Source organism: Triturus cristatus, chromosome 10, assembly GCF_964204655.1.
Source record: "Triturus cristatus chromosome 10, aTriCri1.1, whole genome shotgun sequence".
Taxonomy (NCBI): Eukaryota; Metazoa; Chordata; class Amphibia; order Caudata; family Salamandridae; genus Triturus; species Triturus cristatus.
The window spans coordinates 42018485-42038996 of record NC_140593.1 but is presented as its reverse complement, the minus strand read 5'-3'; the positions used below and the strand labels follow the sequence as shown (position 1 = coordinate 42038996).

Genomic DNA, 20512 nt, shown 5'->3' with positions numbered 1-20512 from the left:
TGTCCTGCTTCCCATACAGAGGGCTCATTACCCCCTACTGATAGCCTGGAGCCAGGGATTGGAAGAAAGGGCCTGTGTACACTTCAAAGACCCTTCTTTGGAGTCACTCCCTCTTCAAAGGCACAACTGGGTATAAGTACAGGGGCGCTGACCCTAACAAGACAGTACCCTTCTTCTTCCTGGCAGAGTATCCACAAGTCCAGGGCTGCTGACAGGACTGTCACTCTGCGGGACTCCTGCTCTGATGGGCTGATCTGATGCATGCGGCCTTCCAACTCACCTGCTACAGCATTTAGACTCTGCCATCTGTGAGTCTACCCTGCCAAGTGGTGCCACCCCAGTCCTGGACCCTTGGAATTGGGCCTAAGGTACTCTGACTTCTGTGGTCTTTCTCGGAAACGACATCGGATGACGCACAGCAGCTCCACGCAGACCGTGTACCAGGATTTAAGGTACTGTGTTCAGCGGTCCCTGTAACTTTTCGATGCTCCATCGCGGTCAGCCTGAACTTGTGAATTTGTCCTGGTCTGGTGTGACCAGATAACCACAGTTGAAGCTTTGCACTTTTATGCACTATTTTCACCTAATTCTTTAAAAAATAGTATCTCAAGCTCTACTTATTGGATTTTTGCCCTTGTTGGCTTCTTTTGCTCATTAAATTAAGCTCCATTTTACTAACCAGGTGTGGTGCATTTTTGTGTGTTTTTTCCACAGTTTTACTGCTTTCAATTTTGCACAAATACTTTACACATTGCCTCTTAAGTTAAGCCTGACTGCTCTGTGTCTAACTACCAGAGGGTGAGCGTAGCTTGATTTAGGGTGTGCATTTGGCTTACCCTGACTAGTATTGTGGTTCCTGCTTGGACAGGGTACATGCCTCTGCCAACAAGAACCCCAGGGGCATACTTGCAATCCCCTATTGCCACAGGAATGTCAATTTTTTTTTTTACGTTCCTGTGACGATACGAGCTTCACATTATTTACAAGGAGTGTTAAGCCACTTAATGAGGCTTAATACTGCCGAGTAAATCAGGCCCCCTTTCACACTATACTCAGCATGAAAGGGGAGGGCAATGGGTGTTGTGGTGGGTGTTCCGCTGCAACCCTTATTAATTTTGACGCTGCCCCATATTTACAAGGGTGGGTAAAAAAAATCCCTGGTCTTAGCATGGCACAACAAAGCGAAATGCTTTATTTCTCCTCGTTTTGCTGTTTCTATGTATAACAGCAAAACGACATGCACGATTGTTTATGCGCAGGTAGGTGCCCCTTCCTGCGCATAAACAATCATTTTAAAAATGACGAGTTGCAACTTCTATGTGTGCTGCACAAAGCAGCACACATAGATATTACAAAACGCCCTTTAAAGATTGTTTATGTGCAGGGAGGGACATTTTCCTACACATAAACAATCATCCCCACAACGCAGGCACCCTTTCACTATGGCGCACGGGGGCCTGTGTTGGTGCTAGGCAGCTGTAATGAGCACCAGTGCATGGGAAAACGTAGGGCTGAACCATATTGTTGTAAATACAGTGCAGCACTGCATTTCCAAAGTGGCACAGTGTGGGGTTAAGCCAAGACCGCGGACGCCGCGCTCCGCCACTTCCCTTGTAAATATACCCCAATATTTCTAACATGCACTTTCCAATTTGCGATTCAGTATGTGCTCAGAAACCTGTTTTGCATTTTGGTAACGTGTTACAGAATTGCAAATGGGTTTTTGTGCATACCCAAAAGCTATTTTCTAGCTGCAAAGGTTCTGTTTTTTGCAAATCGTAGACTTTGAGACAGTAAAAGAGCTCTGAATAATAATGCCCATATTCTTCTTTTATAGCACTAGAATAGTTCACTATGGGAGAGTAGGCATAGACCACATACATAATCTTAATATGACCCTCCCACACAGGCCCCAGTAGGCATAGACCACATACATAATCTTAATATGACCCTCCCACACAGGCCCCAGTAGGCATAGACCACATACATAATCTTAATATGACCCTCCCACACAGGCCCCAGTAGGCATAGACCACATACATAATCTTAATATGACCCTCCCACACAGGCCCCAGTAGGCATAGACCACATACATAATCTTAATATGACCCTCCCACACAGACCCCAGTAGGCATAGACCACATACATAATCTTAATATGACCCTCCCACACAGACCCCAGTAGGCATAGACCACATACATAATCTTAATATGACCCTCCCACACAGGCCCCAGTAGGCATAGACCACATACATAATCTTAATATGACCCTCCCACACAGGCCCCAGTAGGCATAGACCACATTCATAATCTTAATATGACCCCCCCACACAGGCCCCAGTAGGCATAGACCACATACATAATCTTAATATGACCCTCCCACACAGGCCCCAGTAGGCATAGACCACATACATAATCTTAATATGACCCTCCCACACAGGCCCCAGTAGGCATAGACCACATTCATAATCTTAATATGACCCTCCCACACAGGCCCCAGTAGGCATAGACCACATACATAATCTTAATATGACCCTCCCACACAGGCCCCAGTAGGCATAGACCACATACATAATCTTAATATGACCCTCCCACACAGGCCCCAGTAGGCATAGACCACATTCATAATCTTAATATGACCCTCCCACACAGGCCCCAGTAGGCATAGACCACATACATAATCTTAATATGACCCTCCCACACAGGACCCAGTAGGCATAGACCACATACATAATCTTAATATGACCCTCCCACACAGGCCCCAGTAGGCATAGACCACATACATAATCTTAATATGACCCTCCCACACAGGCCCTAGTAGGCATAGACCACATACATAATCTTAATATGACCCTCCCACACAGGCCCCAGTAGGCATAGACCACATACATAATCTTAATATGACCCTCCCACACAGGCCCCAGTAGGCATAGACCACATTCATAATCTTAATATGACCCTCCCACACAGGCCCCAGTAGGCATAGACCACATACATAATCTTAATATGACCCTCCCACACAGGCCCCAGTAGGCATAGACCACATACATAATCTTAGTATGACCCTCCCACACAGGCCCCAGTAGGCATAGACCACATACATAATCTTAATATGACCCTCCCACACAGGCCCCAGTAGGCATAGACCACATACATAATCTTAATATGACCCTCCCACACAGGACCCAGTAGGCATAGACCACATACATAATCTTAATATGACCCTCCCACACAGGCCCCAGTAGGCATAGGCCACATACATAATCTTAATATGACCCTCCCACACAGGCCCTAGTAGGCATAGACCACATACATATTCTTAATATGACCCTCCCACACAGGCCCCAGTAGGCATAGACCACATACATAATCTTAATATGACCCTCCCACACAGGCCCCAGTAGGCATAGACCACATACATAATCTTAATATGACCCTCCCACACAGGCCCCAGTAGGCATAGACCACATACATAATCTTAATATGACCCTCCCACACAGGCCCCAGTAGGCATAGACCACATACATAATCTTAATATGACCCTCCCACACAGGCCCCAGTCACTGCTGCCACATGCAGTCCCACTCTCACAGTACAACATGGATGATTTAAGCCTCCTCTTTCTGACTTTAGCCCTGACATCAACCTGGGTAAAGAGAATACTGGAAGCCCTGAGATCGCCTAGTTCAAAGGAGGCGAGGACTTACCACCGTAAGAAAAATGTTAAAAGACCCATACACGCAGGGAGTTTTCTCACCTCACGTGCGGTCAGTTCTCCATTTTTCCTGCCTGTGTCCACCATGAACACCATGGGCAGGGAAAATGAGTGACGGTCACTCGGACTGCAACAGGGTGGAGCGACCGCCTCTATGACTTGTGGTCCTGTGGTGGTTGAGCCTCTGGGTCAGGGGTTGTAGTCAGCAGAGGCAGCTGACACTTTTTTGATGGTGATCTGTGGTTCCCCTACCTCTAGATGCAGTAGAGGAACTGCCACGACACGGTGGGATGGGAGGACTGTGGGTTTACTGTGTTCCTCCAAACCCTAAATGAGGCAAGTGGTAATATCAAACACCTAGATATTTTATTTTATTGAGGCTCCACTGGAAATCTGTGTCATTAAACATATATTCTAACTAAAGATTATATAGGGGTAGCACTTCTGTTTTATCAGATTTATATCCAAAAACTTTAGAATAATAAGTACATTCAGATTAAAAGGTTTGTGAAGGGGATTCATTGTCGGAAAGATACGGCTGAGGGGCTGATGGTTGCATCGACCCCTCCAATTGCAAAAGTATGTCTGGGATGATTCAGGAATGGTTTAATACCAAGGACAAATGGTAAAGGGGATAAGGGATAATCATTGTAAATGAATAAAAGGGTACATTGATAAAGCAGAATGCAAGCTTTAGGGTTCCTACAAAGAATGTGTTTCCATTCACATTAACCCCATTGTATCATTCTTTATTCAGTCTTAGGCCTATTTTGTCCTCCCTGCTGCCTCCAAGATGCTTCAAACACTACTGTATGCACTGCTAGCCTCTTCCTTGGAACAACATAAGCTTCACCCTTTGCAGCCTGGGTTCGGAGCTTGACACAGCACGGAGACCGCACTGGTCGAAGTGGGAGATTCAATAAAGTTGACACCGCATCAGGGTAAACAGATCACACTGGTCCTGCCGGGTGTATCAGCAGCATTCACTCCTGTTCCCACGCCCTCCTATTACAAAGTCTAGAGGACATCGGTGTGGTGGCCTCTCCTTGGGATGGCTCTGCTCATTTATGGAGAATCTCAGTCAAGCAGTTTGGCTGGCCCCATATTCCTCTGATCCAAAAACACTCAAAGGGGGCACGCCACACGGCTCGGCCATGAGCCTGCTCTTTTTAGCATCTATACGGCTCCCCTGGCCTCATGAGTGGCATCCTTCGGGGTCCACGTTATATCTTACGCACATGATACTCAGCCCCTTCTGTCAATGGACAAGGATACTTTGGTGTCCTGCAAGGCCTGTAGGAACTGTTTGCCATACGTTTTTACATGGATGGGAGCCAGGAATCTTCAGTGTAACACCAGAAGAACAGACATCCTGCTAGCTGGGTCTCCCGCGACTAGTTGAGACTAGTAAGGCTGACCAGAGTGGGCCGACCCCTCTCCCCACCACTCTGGCATGGACTCTAGGGGTAAGTTTGAGCTCACAGATGTCTACTGTAGGGGGTCATGCGTGGCCTTATTAAGATCGTGCGTGCTCCGCTTCAGGCACAGAGGACAACAGCCCATGCTGTAATTCAGGCATGCATAGATGATGTTAATGTCCTGTACCTCGGTCTGCCCGACTATCCGCTCAAGAGACTGCACATTGATCAAAAACAGCAGCTCGACTACTCTCAGAGTGCCTAAGACCCCACATCGGCACAAGCTCCACAGACTGCCTATCAAGGGGAGAATTCTATTCCAGGCACCAGTCTAGGCTCACAGAGCGTCCTATGGCCCAGGCCCCCAACATCTTTCGATGAGGCTACAGCATCATCTGTCTAGAGCCCTCCCGTCGTCTGATGCCAACTTACCATCGGTGCCAAGCATCAGACGGAAAAAGTGGGAGGGGCGTCATTTTCCTATCTTGCAGCTCAAGCATAGGACCCACTCCTGCTCCATGGCCGCCAAATCAGGGGGGATATCTCTTCAGGAAAGCTGTGAAGTCTGGTCTATTCGATGGGGCCGTCTGAGGGCTTTACTCAGTGGAAGGGGTGAGTTGTTGCAGTTTATTCAGCGCCGGGACACTCTTATGAGTAGCTGTTGTGCTTTATCAATTCTTGATTGATTAATTGATTGATTTATTCTTAGTAACAGATTTGAGTCACACATTGGTACAAAACCTGTGGCTCCCGTCTTGGGAGTGTTTAGGAACAAATGGTTACCCATCCTCGCCTACCCTGGTATCTGGGATGTTCTAACACCCCCGCCCTTCAGACGGAGGAGAATAGGTGTGGATACTGTAGAAATGAAAGCAGAGATTTATGTACATTTACTGAAGTTTGTATAGTTCATTTGTTGAAAAGATGAATAAACTCAAATTTTTATTCATTTATTTATGTATTTGCAGTAAGAATAAGACGCACTGACCTGGCTTCTCCATGATCATGACCACTGTGTCCCCAGAGAAGGGGAAGAGGGTGAGAGTGTCTTCATACACCATGTTGTGCTTGAAGGTGTTACCGGCGAAGAAGACGGACAGGAAGTCGGTCTGCGCCCCCACGCTCAGCACGTACCAGTAGGTCACCTCGTTCAGACACAGGCTGAGGTGTAGGTTGTCGACGTAGCCATTAACACCTGGAATAAGAGACAAAGAACAGGTAGAGAAGAAGCAGCTGAGAGGCACTCAAGGACCCTGCTCAACGCAAGGGTTTCCACGGCCAACAACAGGTCCCGGCGCTTGGACCACCGTCCACTCAAGAACCAAGGGACGGACCATAGGACTGGACTGACAATCCTCCCGGACGGAAGTTACTGCATTCACGCCTTAATGCCACGCAATCTCTCTCTTAAACCCCAGCTGGTGGACTCCTGGACCACAGTTTCTGACTACCGGCCGCAGTTAATGAATCTCCGTTCCTTCTCTGGAGAGGGTTCTTAGAGATCCCAACAACAGATGTCCCTCAGAACGAAGCAGTCTGATTACTACTCTAGCCCAGACCTTTTGGTAAGATTTGTGCAAAACGGCGACCAGGTCTGATGTCCAAAAAACACAACAGGAAATCCCAAAATGTTTACAATTTCCAGCAAAGTGGATTTGCTAAGCAAGCAGCAGGGGCTTCAAAGAGCACAAAGGAGACTAGAGTTTGGGGGTTCAGAGGAGTGAAGGGGGGCAGTTCTTACTCAGAGGTACACTACTCTTCCTGTGGCGTCCCAGACCATGGAAGAGATGGAACCCTAGGGGTCTGGAAGAGCTTGTGACACAAACCAAATGCATTACCCGCCAGGACGATTTAAATGAAGACCCCTGCAATGCCTTGGCAAACAGAGTGATGTGCCAAGTAGACTGTGCGGTGGCTCTGAAGAGTGATGCATGTTACACCAGCAGGTGAGCGCCAGCTTTAACATGACAGCTTCACCTCAAACACTTACTCAAAACCATTCTCTAAGTATAACAATGTAAGGAGCATCATTGACTGGAAAGGCACCTGTCATGGGGTACTTTGTAAATGCCATGAAGGGTACTGTTTGGGGTCATCATAGGGCCCAATCTTTAGGTGCTTGGTAGTCTGTTGTGTTGAAAACGGTGTGATTCCTGCAAGGGGTGTGTGGCGTAGTGTGTGGACTGCTTTGTGAAGTACCGTGTTCCGTACTGTATGGAGTTCCGTGGGGGGTACTGGGTGTCAATGAACCCATTCTGGGTAATAATGCCGACTCCTTGATGATCAAACTCACTCCACGCAGGATCAAGGTCATATGCCTCTGTGTGACTGTGATGGTCCTAACTGTACCCATGTGTCCACTGAATCTCCCACGGTACCGACAGGAGTGTCGTAGATCTCACTGTATCAATGTGGCCGATGGGTCTCACTGTGCCCAAGTGACTTCCCAGTGTCTCATGGTAAACATATGAGCGTCACACTTCTTATTGTACCCGTATGGGTTGGATGGTTCTCACTGTACCCGTGTGACTGCATTGGTTCTCACTGTACCCATGTGACCGGGATGGGTCTCACTGTGTCCATGTGACCGATGGTTCTCCCTGTGCCCAAGTGATAGTCCAGTGTCTCATGGTAAGCATATGAGTGTCACTCTTCTCAATGTGCCCGTATGGGTACGATGGTTCTCACTGTGCCTGTGTGACTGTTTGGTTCTCTCTGGACTCATGTAACTGCAGTGGTTCTCACTGTTCCCACATGACGGAGATGGTTCTCCCTGTGCCCATGTGACAGGGATGTACCTCACTGTACCCATGTAACCGCAATGTTCTCACTGTACCGACATGACCGAGATGGTTCCCACTGTACCCATGTGACCATATTGGTTCTCCCTGTACTCACGTAATAGCAATGATTATCTCAATACTCATGATTCTCGCTGAACCCACATGACCGTTGATATTCACTGTGCCCATGTGACCTATGGTTATCACTGTGTCCACGTGACAGGGATGTTTCTCACTGTACCTATGTAAGCGCAATGGTTCTCACTGTACCCATGTGATCACGATAGGTCGCAGTGTACCCATGTGACTGTGACGGTTCTTACTGTACCCATGTGACCGATGGTTCTGTTAATATGGACTTCAATGCTTTTATCAATAAAAATGAACTATTGCCCTTATTATTCGAATCACCCATCCCGAACTCCACATCAACCTCGACATTCAAGTTTGTAGCCAGACATGCCATGCAACCTAGGAACGGGATAACCGATTGATGGGTCACAGGTGGGAGGGTGCATAACTGGCGGGCAAACACTTGGGCAGAAAACTCTTGATCCAACCCACAGATAGGCACCGTGCCACTACAATAGTCAGGGGACATTGCTCCCAATAAAGCACACATGGGCCAAAGGATATGCGCACTTCTGAATACACCATAAAGTCAGATGCCACATGAGTTAGGAGCACATAGCCTATCAGGACCTAGCACATGTAGTGATCACATGCTCCCCATGTCGGACGTCTGGACACATACACCACGAGTCACACTGTGTCCACGCAAGGTTGAGACCCCCCTGCAGTAACCATTTGATCATTCATTTGTGACTCTAAAGCAGCAACCAACATTCCTCACCATACATGGTACGACAGAAACGTTTATTGCTTGCTGTAACACAAAACCAATGTATATTAAGACATTCCTCAGACCTTGAGCCTGTAACTGTTCTCCCGACCGCACTGTTTAATTAAACAAACTGTTGCTGCTTTGCCAAACCCCTCTTGTCTTCTATTTTTTAAGGTAAATTTAACCCAAACACCAGTTCTCACTGTACCCATGTGACCAATGGTTCTCACTGTGCCCCTGGGACAGGACTGTTTCTCACTGACCCAAGTAGCAGATGGTTTTCACTGTACCCATGTGACGGGGTTGGTTCTCACTGTACCCATGTGACCATGATGGTTCTTACTGTGCCCATGTGACCATGATGCTTCTCACTGTACCCATGTGACTGATGGTTCTCACTGTACCCATGTGGCAGATGGTTTTCACTGTACCCATGTGACCACGATGCTTCTCACTGTGCCCATGTGACCCTGATGACTCTCACTGTACCCATGTGACCCTGATGGTTCTCACTGTGCCCATGTGACCTCGATGCTTCTCACTGTACCCATGTGACCATGATGGTTCTCACTGTACCTGATGGAGCAAGGACTCTTTTATGTGAGACTTGCTCGAATTTAATTCACTCGTTTAACATATTAACATGAATTATTAATTATGTTTCATGATTAATCCTTGCAACTTACAGCTACATAAATAAGACAGAGAAGCTTGCCAATGTGTTTTCTAACCATTAATACGGATAGCGGACTAAAAGCGCGGCTCTAGCAGAGAAAACTTTACTGAGCATTCGTCAATTACATCTACGTATTGTGACGTTTAACAAGCTTTGGAGGGAATTTCTCGCACATGAGCAAAATGCAATAACATGGCATCTTCAAGACCCACATGCATGGCATCTGCTTTGCTATTTAGAAAATGCTTTATTTACTAAGAGCTAATGCAGGGAAAGTATTAAATAAATTAAGGGGAATAGAGTAGATGTAGGTGGTATACAGTGAAATCATTTATTTCTTGAATTAATATTTTCTCTCTCCACCTTTTATTAGTTCGTATTTTGGACCTTCTTGCCACAACCCGAGTGATTGAAAGACAGCCTTCTGCGCATGAGGGACCGCTATTTCCCCTGGAAGAATGATCCCATGATTGGACCACATCCAAGGCCATCGACTGCTAAACCCTGGGAAACTCGGATGTCCGAACAGAAGTGGTTAAAGTCATATGAACAGTATTGATAAAATTGTATCAACTATGAGTAAACTCGGGTGGGAAATAAAATAAAATGCATATTAATAAAGGGATGGGTTTGGGAACAAAGAAAGTGCTATGCCAACATGATGTGATGACCAAGACGCCCCTTGCCTGTCCAATCAGCGTTCATATTTTTATGATATTGCAACTTTAGGGGGTGGTACATGAATCCCAAAAGTAATAACTAAGGTAGTTTATTTAGTTGGGTGTGTGTGATCCTGAGAGAATGCTGAGAGGAAAGATGCTGACGGAGTTATCGATGATGCTGAGATGCTGATGAAGATTCAATAGAGAATTACCGATTAAAAGCAATTGATTAGAAAGAAGATAGCGGAAGAATCTTGAGGAGGAAGAGAGTGTCAGAGAGGGGTGCGACGTGTTCGGTGGTCTAGTGAGGTTCACTATCCTGTCTTGATTCCTGTCTTGAAGTCTTTGTCCTTGACCTTTCCCGGAGACCCTTACCAGCCCTTTGGCCAGGGGGTTGGTCTTCACACCATGTGTGGTAACAATACATTCGTATATTTTCCTGATGTACTGCTGTCTCTATCCTCTCCTTTCTAAGCAACGTCAATCTATTGAATTTGTGAGAGTATTTGAGTTGATTGATTCTTCCTCCCTAATGATTGATGGTGTCCGTGGTGTATTTGAATGGTTCACTCACACTTAAGCATTAGATGAAGGTTTTGAAAACTTCCTGAGTCTGTGTTTATTATTATAGATGATTTATTTGCAAGATAGGTTAAGTGCATCGTCACCATCAACTAGTTCCAACTAATTTGGTCCATCGACCAAATGGAAAGAACTTATTGATCAGTGATAATAAATAGGGTGAAATATGAATTAATGCAGTACTGGTCAATTCATGAAATAATAAACAAACAGAACCCCCCCCCCAGCGGCTAACCAGATGAATTTGAGTGTAGGTGTGATTGATGGGCCCAGTTGATTATATGGTATTGGAGTATCTGTTGTTGGTGGATCCGTTTTCTGGTAGCAGAGTTATAGTTATTATTGACTAGTTTGGTGATGAGTAATGAATATTGATCATTGATTATTAATTTATGTTTTAGCAAATCTGTCCGCGTCGCATTTTATGTTGTCTGGAAACACGGGTATAGTGATACCTGAAACTCTCTGGAAGTAATAGAGGGTGGTGGAAGTAGCCACGCTGCATTGAGGTTACTCGTCTGTTGAATTAGCACTGAGAAGCTATGCGGGGCTGGCAGTGTTAAATTTAGGGACTATTTTGTGTAAAAGTGAGAGTGATTGAAAGCAGAGTGTTTGCTGGTGAAACTTTAGTCTTATATCACCTAGAAAGGGTAACACTGGAGGAGTAGCAGGTTCTTCCGAGCTAGAGTGACAGCAAAAGAGTTCCCTGGTGAAACTTTGGTCTTGCATAACCTAGAAAGAGTAATACCGAAGGAATTGCAGGTTCTTCTGAGCATAAGTGAAGAGTAAACGGAAGACTTTCCTTAAAGAAGAGTGAGCAGAAAGTTTTACTCGCAGTGTATGAAGGGTAAACGGAATTTCTTATTCAATGAACAGTAAGCGGAATGTGTTACTTGCAGTGAAAATAAATCTATCCTTTGTTTAGTGGAACAGGCAGAGTAGTGAATGTTTTTAAGTTGTTACTAACGACGAATTTAATGAAAAGTATTGAGAATAATCATTGCATTACCTTGTAAAGGGAGGGTCAGTTGCCGGAGTTAGACTGACGTCACAGTGTGCCGCGCTGGGATTGGTGGAAACAGCGGGCGTGTGCGACAAACGCAGATTGTAAAGGAGGGGTCAGTAGTAAGGAGTGATACTGACGTCACAGAAGGCCGCGCTGGGATTGGTCAAACCACAAGTGTGAGCCCGAGTCTGTTTGGTTGGGAAAACAGAAGCTACTTTAGGATTGGACAAAAGGAAAATTATATGCGAGATTGGGAAAAGGCTATTGTAAGTTACTGCCCAGATAGGAGAATTTTAGGATTTGCAGAATACAATTTCATGCATCCATACTTACCCAAAATATATAGAGAAGAGAGAAAAATATCATTGATAAAAAGAATTAAGAATTTCTTTAAGAAAGACAAGCCCATATTGACTCGAGAAGGGATTCTTATCCCTCCACAGAAAAAAAACCTGCTTCATTCATGATGATGGAGAGCAGTTATCATAGCTGTGTATGGTTAGAGAATTGGGTAAATTACACAAAAGGTGATGGAGTCTTAGCTTTCCCAGAATATGATACATTTAATGGGAGAGTTCTTCAGAATTTGAGAATGAGAATGAATGATTTAGAACCAAGACCTAGACTAACTCAGTATGAGGCTTTAGAAGAATGGGAGACTGAGTCATATGAGAGAGAGAAGCGCGGAAGGGGGAGAATGAAGGGATTTTTTCCAAGATATATGAATGGATCACGAGAAGATCAGATAAAACAATGGAGAAGAGCTATGGTATCAGAAGGGTTATATCCAGTACTGACGGTTGAAGAACAGACGGGAAGTAAGTGTAGAGCGAAAACCAAGCACATGAGTGTGACAGGGTATGGAGAATCAGAGGATGAATTTTTAGAGGATTTTTTAACAAAACATCCTACCCCATATCAGGAAGGACTCAATAGAGTAGTCACCTCAAGTGCCCCAGCATTAGGAACTCCTTTAGTTCCGCAAATTTTGCATGATAATTCAATAAATAGAGTACTAGAAGAAAAAGAAATTGAGGTTTTGAACAAAAATAGAGAAGAATTGATACAGAAAATAAATCAATTAAATTTGCCCGCAGAAGCCCTGTCAGTACCTGTAACGATAGGTCCTGTTATACCATTATTCGGGAATAAAGCGAATGTTCAAAATTCTCAAACTGTACCTGCCCCAATGAGTAACTCCAGAACAGAAAAAATAATTGCGGACGATCAAGCCAGTGAGTGCAGTTCAGTAATTTCATTAATGGATATCCCTATAGGAGAGCCAGTAATTGGATCTCCAAAAAGAAGTTCACCTGATCATGGGAGGAAAAGAGGGACAATTGCACCTCCAATCACTAAAAGAACAACAGCGGTCACACCAGAAGATTTGGAAAGGTGGTCATAGGGAATAGAAAGACGTAGTTCAGTCCCAAAGATTTTAGACATTTATACGTTGAAAGTGGAGTTAGAGGAAATGATTGATGGAAATGTGGGATTAGGAAGATTGAATCATTACAATGAAGAAGAATTGTTGTTTGTATGTAGGAGTATGACACGTAACGCAAAGGTGTATCATGAAAATTAATGGAAATGGCTGCAGAAATTGGAATAGACATAGGGAAATCTACAGCGTTTCAAAAGCCCTATCGAGTGGAATTCACAGATAAGGATTTGGAAAACATGAATGTGTCTGGTAGAAAATTACAAGTAAAAGAACTAATGAACATTTTGCAGAAGTGGGGAGATATGGACAAGTAGAAAACTAGGTGGACAAAAAAGAAAGTGGAAGCAAAGGCTAGGGAAGCGTCAACATCTGTTTTCTTATTGAAAGACACAGAAAAGGTAGAAAGGTTGTGTCCCACAAGAGAAGTACCTGGTGGAGTATATGTTCATGTCCCATGGAGCAGACAGGATATTTTGTTATTTACAAATGATTTTCCAAAATTGAGAGAAAAACCCGTGGAGTGGTACAAGCAGGTTGAGAGGTTTGTGAAGGTGTCAAAAGTTTTGTTGAAGGACCTGGATGGGTTGTTTGACATTGTGGTACCTGCAGATTTGTGGACAGAGTGTAAAATCACAGTTGGTTGGCCAAGTGAAGAGTATCCAAGGGAATGCTAAAACAGGATCACCCTCAGATGATGTGATGAAAAAGTATCACCAAGTGATTACTTTCTTAAAAGGAAATATTCCTCCAAAAGAGACAGATTGGGTAAAGATGGACAGGACAACTCAAGAATCAAATGAGTCTGTACATGCTTATTATGAAAGGCTGTTACAGGTGTTCATGCAGTACAGAGGTTTTGAGAATATTGGAGATAAGGACCTGGGGCATTTTGTGTATCGGTTTGTGTATGGCTTGAAACCAGAGATTAGTCAGATGATTCAACAGCATATGCTTTGCTGGCAGAGCAAAAGCATTGATGATATTTTGAAGTACGCCAAATATTGTGGCGACGATATTGAAGCCAGACTTAAAAAGTTAAAAGAGAAGATGATGTGGGCACAAGTGAAATTAGCAGAACAGCAGGAATTAAAATTAAATACAGAGACTGACAAAGGGTTGAACCAGAGTGATCAGGGAATGAATGGTGGTAAATTAAGAGGACGAATGAATTGAGAGGATGCGAAAAAGAAGTTTCCATGTCACGGATGCGGAAAGCTTGGACATTGGAGAAATGAGTGTCAGAATATTCAGAATAATAATGGGCCAAATCAAAATTTAAACCCACAGACGCAGACTGAAGGGGTCGGGAATCAGCCACAGCAGGTAGTTAATCCACAGTATCAGGTGCCTCCAGCACCTATGCCAAACTTTGTGAATCCTCAAACGCACCACACGGACGCCGGATTTCCAGGGGGAAGTGGTAAGAAAAATTCTGTGATTTCACAATATCTTTTGAAAAGTACTGACAGTGACTCAGATGATTGACGGTGCCTGAGAGGGGAGGAAGAGGAGTGCGTACTTGGCACATCCTTGCCGGTAGATCAGTCAGGTCCATTTATTGATGGGAAAGTGTAAGGAAATGATATCACTTTTCTATTGGATACTGGTGCTACCCATTCTACTTTGAGAAAAGCAGACATCCCAAACCTACCCCTCTCGGGAGATAGTATCCAAGTCGTCGGTGTTTCGAACCAACAAATTAAAACCCCACTTTCAAAGCCAATGGAGGTGCATATTGGTAACTTCAAAGATATACATCGATTTATTGTTTGTGATTCTAGTCCTGTGAATTTATTAGGTAGAGACCTGCTGTACAAGATGAACTGCACAATCTATTGCACACCGGATGGTGTTACTTTCCAAACCGCTGATGAAGATATTGGGCCCGATTCACGGAACTAACTTAAGACAAAATCCTAAACTTACTACCATTTTGGTATTCACAGAAGGCACTTACTCATTTTGGTATTCACAGAAGGCACTTACTCATTTCGGTATTCACAGAAGTTAGGAGTCCTAACTTTAGGACTCCTAAATGCCTTCTGTGAATACCGAAAGTCTTAAAATTAGTATTTTTCTCAGTTTAGTAGTAGTATAGTTAGGACTCCTAACTTTAGGACTCCTAAATGCCTTCTGTGAATACCGAAATTCTTAAAATTAGGATTTTTCTCAATTTAGTAGTCCTAAATTTAGGACTCCTAACTTTAGGACTCCTAAATGCCTTCTGTGACTACCGAAAGTCTTAAAATTAGGATTTTTCTCAGTTTACTAGTAGTATAGTTAGGACTCCTAACTTTAGGACTCCTAAATGCCTTCTGTGAATACCGAAATTCTTAAAATTAGGATTTTTCTCAATTTAGTAGTCCTAAGTCTAAACTTAGGACTACTAAATTGAGAAAAATCCTAATTTTAAGAATTTCGGTATTCACAGAAGGCATTTAGGAGTCCTAAAGTTAGGACTCCTAACTTCTGTGAATACCGAAATGAGTAAGTGCCTTCTGTGAATACCAAAATGAGTAAGTGCCTTCTGTGAATACCAAAATGGTAGTAAGTTTAGGATTTTGTCTTAAGTTAGTTCTGTGAATCGGGCCCCCTGTCTATAAGATATGGTTAGCAAAGCAAGGTACTGAAGTGAATGAAATGTTTTCCCTAATTACCTCAAATGACTTACCAGAAGAGTTAAGAACTACAGTGAACCCAGAAGTGTGGGACTTTACAGGAAAATAAATTGGATTGATAGCAAATGTGGATACTGTGAAAGAAGGTGCAGTCTATCCAAACACCCGACAATACAAGATGAGCCCAGAAGTAAAAGCAGGAGTTGTTTTAGAAATTGAACGAATGGTTGAAGAAGGCATTTTAAAAGAAATAATAAGCAGCCCTTGTAATTCGCCCATAATAGGAATTAAAAAGCCTAATGGAAAGTACAGAGTAGTGCAGGATTTGCGGAAAATAAATAAAATTGTAGTGCCTTGTTGTCCAGTAGTACCAAACCCTGCAGTGATTTTATATCAGATACCCTGGAATGCAGGCTGGTTTACAGTAATTGGATTTATCCCATGCCTTTTTCGCTATTCCTTTGCATCCAGATAGTCAGTATCTGTTCGCCTTTAAGTTTTGTGACCGTGTATTGGCATGGTGCTGAGTTCCTCAAGGGTATAAAGAGAGTCCCTCAATCTTTAACCAGATCTTGAAAAAGTGTCTGGAAACACTAGTCATGCCCCGAAAGTCAGTCCTGGTGCAGTATATTGATGACCTTCTGGTCGCATCAAGGACTCGTGAGCACTGTGTCACTGACTCAATTGCATTATTAAACAATTTGGCAAAAGTAGGACACAAAGTATCTCCTGAAAAATTGCAATTTTGTAAACAAGGAGTAAAATACTTAGGCCACACCTTAGAAAGAGGAGTCAGAAAAGTAACTACAGAAAGAATAAAAATATTAAAACAAATGTCACTGCCTCACACTCAAAGAGAAATGAGAATGTTTCTGGGAGTAGTTGGATATTGTATACAATGGATTATGGGGTTCTCCTTGTTAGCAAATCCATTAATCCAGATGACCCAAAAATGTGCAAATGACCCAATTGTTTGGACAGATGAATGTGTTGAAGCTTTTATGAGATTACGAGACTGTCTGTGCGAAGCCCCTGCTATAGGCATGCCTGACTACACAAAAGAATTTGCACTGTTCTCTTGTGAAAGAGAAAATTGTGCACTCTGTTTTGACCCAAACACATGAATTGAGCAGACGTCTAGTAGCTTCAGCTCTACCCGGCTGTTTAAAGGCAGTTGTTGCTACTTGTATGAGCCTAGAGCAAAGTGAACCTATTGTGATGGGACATACTGTCAATGTTTTCATTCCGCATTCAGTTGAAATTCTTTTAACCAGAACTCGAACTCAGCACCTTACTCCCAGTCGGATGACTAAGTATGAAAGAGCGATTCTGGGAGCAGAAAACGTGACAGTAGTGAGATGTACAGTATTAAACCCTGCAACTTTACTGCCAAATCCAACCTGTGAAGAGGTGATGGATGAGATAGATCATGGCTGTTTGGATGTGACAGAGCTGTGTACAAAGCCCCGACCTGGCATTAGGGAAGAGCTCCTGAAAGACCCAGATCACAAGCTATTTGTAGATGGCTCATGCCTGAGAATTGAGGGAGGAGGACTTAATGCTGCCTAAGCAGTTTGTAAAATTTCAGGTGTAATTGAAGCATCCCATTTACCAGGAGTAAAGTCTGCACAAGTAGCTGAATTGATGGCTTTGATTAAAGCATGTAAATTTGGGAAAAATTGGAGGATAACCATATTTTCTGACAGTCAATAGGGTTTTGGAATTGTGCACGGCTATTGCCAGATTTGGCTGCAGAGGGGATTTTTGACTTCTACAGGATCTCCAATAAGAAATGGGAAAATTGTGAAAGAACTATTGGACGCAATTCAGTTGCCAAAAGAAGTAGCAGTGGTCAAGTGTGCTGCTCACCAGTCAGGCAATGACTATGTGACAGCCAGTAACAGATATGCTGACCACATTGCTAAATATTGTGCAAAAACTGATATGGCACTGAATTGAACAATTGAAACAAGTGAAAACAGATGCCAACTTATGTTTTTCTCAGCTCCAGAAACATGGGAAGAGGTGAGGCAGTTACAGGATGAGGTTGAGGTGAGTGTAAAGGAAATCTGATTAAGGGCAGGTTGCACCAGAAGAGCAGAAGATGAAGTGTGGGTGTACCCTGATGGTAGACCAGTTATACCAGACTGCTTACTTTCCCCAATGGCCCAAGTGTATCATGGTGACACACATGTAGGCAGGGATGCCATGATTAGACTTTTCAGACAAAATTGGTATAATTCAAAGTTCAGGGTGGTCGCTGAGAGCCTTTGCCAGAGATGCTTAGTTTGTCAACAGCAAAACCCATGCAGAAAAACACTAGTCAGTTGGGGAAAAATTGGAAAGGCTGAAGGTTCATTTGTGAGACTACAAATACATTTTGTTGAGTTACTCCCATGTAATGAACTGAAGTATGTCCTTGTTATAGTGTGTTTATTTTCATGATGGGTGGAGGCCTATCCCACTAGGAGAAATGATGGTCTCACAGTTGCCAAGTTATTGTTAAGAGAACTCATCCCACGTTTTGGTTTCCCAGTCACTTTGGAATCAGATCGAGGACCTCATTTTAACAATGAGGTAATTCGATTAATCTGTGAAACATTCAAAATTAATCAGAAACTGCACTGTGCATACCACCCAGGGGCTTCTGGAGTGCTTGAACAGATGAATGGCACAATCAAATCAAGACTGGCTAAAGTATGTGCCTCCACATCATTGTCATGGCCAGATGCATTGCCTCTTGTGTTGATGGGACTACGAAGTATTCCTGAGAGGAAAACCGGATTAAGTCCCCATCAAATCATCATGGGAAGGGCCATGAGACAAGCATTTATTCCTGGATATAAATTAATGAGTATATGATGATTTGGTATTGGACTATTGCAAAGGATTGGCTGACCTAGTGGGTTCTGTCTCTCACCAGGTTGGAGAAGACGCATTTGCCAGGCAGCCAATGCAAGCACATGATTTGAATCCTGGAGACAGGGTGGCAGTGAAGAAACACGCCAGGAAAACGTGCCTAGCACCGAGGTGGGATGATCCTCGTCAAGTCATACTGGTTGCTACCACTGCAGTAAGGTGTGCAGGATTACCCAATTGAATTCATGCTAGTCATACCAAATAGGTACCTGCCCCTTTTAAGACTGAACAACTGACTGAGACAGTTGAAGTAGCTGAATGTTGTGAAGTCGAAGAATCTAGAGAATTTAATTCTGAAATAGTAGACTTGGAACAACCGAGCACAAGCCAGGAGGGATGGATACCAGAATTTGATATACCTGAAGTAATTGTCCAAACAAGAAGCAGAACAAGATTAGACAGACATGACGATAGTGAGGACCAGATAGGTGTAGAAGAACACGCTCAGGAAGAAGAGAACAAAGCAAATCCAGAATCTGAACAGGAACAGACAGGGAAAGAAAAACATACTTAGGTAAATGAAACTGAAACTATTCTCAATCCTGAGGAGGAACAGTTAGGAGAAGAAGTACACGGTTAGGCAGCAGCCAAGCAAATTGCAATAGGACCTGATCAGGACCAGTTAGGAAAAGAAGAACAAGTTTGGGAAGAAGAGGAAGGACAAGCTAAACACAGGACCAGCTAGAAGAAGAACAAGTTCAGGTGAATGCGATAATAAACAAAAGACATGAACAGGAACAGTCAGAAAGTGAATCAACTGAGACAGAACAAGTTGTGCCAGACTTCTATAATAAGAAAAGAACACTGAATAAAGACCAAGAGGGTGAAAGTGCAGTACAAATAAAACGAGCCAGAAAAGGTGACAACTGGCCAGGTGGAGTGAAAAGACTGAGATATGTTCTGAAAAGGATAATTGAAAAGCCAGAACAAGTGAGTGAGATCTCAAGTCAAACCCGAACAAGACAAAAAAAAGAGAGAAACTCACGAAGAAGTTCGAGATTGAAAACTCTGAACAATAAATATCAAGGTCCTGAATGGACCTACATTATACTGGAAGAGTTTGAGAATCTGGACATAAGGGAGGAATCGGAAAAACAGAAACCTACACCAGTGAAAGAAAAAGAGTGAGAGTTCATTAAAATTAAATTCTGAAAATTCTGGTGCTAAAGAGGAAAAATGTTTCACCCAGATTAAAATGACAAGAAACAGAGTTACTGAGCAACCAAAACGAAATAGTGTACAAAGATTTTGTAAAGCATTTATATGTAGTAATATAATGGTGATACTAATATGGTTAGTTTTAACAGTAGCAGTTCCGTTACTCATGACAACAAACAAGAAGAATGACACAGGTACTTATGAGAACACAGCTACATACAAAAGGGATAGGGTAGAATTACAAGCAGCAGATGAGACAGATTTCTATCATACAGTGACAGATAATGAAACATCATTAAATGTCTTCACAAAGTTATTAATAGAATATGTAGACACAATGAAAGTTAGTGATTGTTATGTTTGTATGAAGTTACCAGCATCAGTGTCAGAAGGAGTCACATACCATCACATATCTTTGACATATGGTGTATCATGTAGTGTATTAGCAAGTCTGTTTTATGCAACCGGGAAATTACAGTATTATTATTCAAACTTAGATGTAGTATTTTCAGAACTTCCTATTCGAGGGAACATGAATCCAGTACTTAGTGCTCGGAATGCACAGTTCATGGGTGAATTCTTCCTGACAATGAAGTTTATAGATTTAGTTAAAGCACACTAAAATATTTAACATGCACATTACGTGAAGAAGAAAAGATATTCCTGAATTTAGTTGAGGAAACAAGGC

General features: G+C 43.2%; 1 protein-coding gene across 1 annotated transcript in view; it reads right to left on the bottom strand.

Annotated features, from left to right (window-relative positions):
* The window catches only part of F8 (coagulation factor VIII), a 589495-nt gene that overhangs the window by 213233 nt on the left and 355750 nt on the right, over positions 1-20512 (bottom strand). The window contains exon 13 of the mRNA XM_085630970.1: positions 6121-6327. Within this exon, the coding sequence (XP_085487096.1) occupies positions 6121-6327 (207 nt within the window). The remainder of the gene's footprint in view (positions 1-6120; positions 6328-20512) is intronic.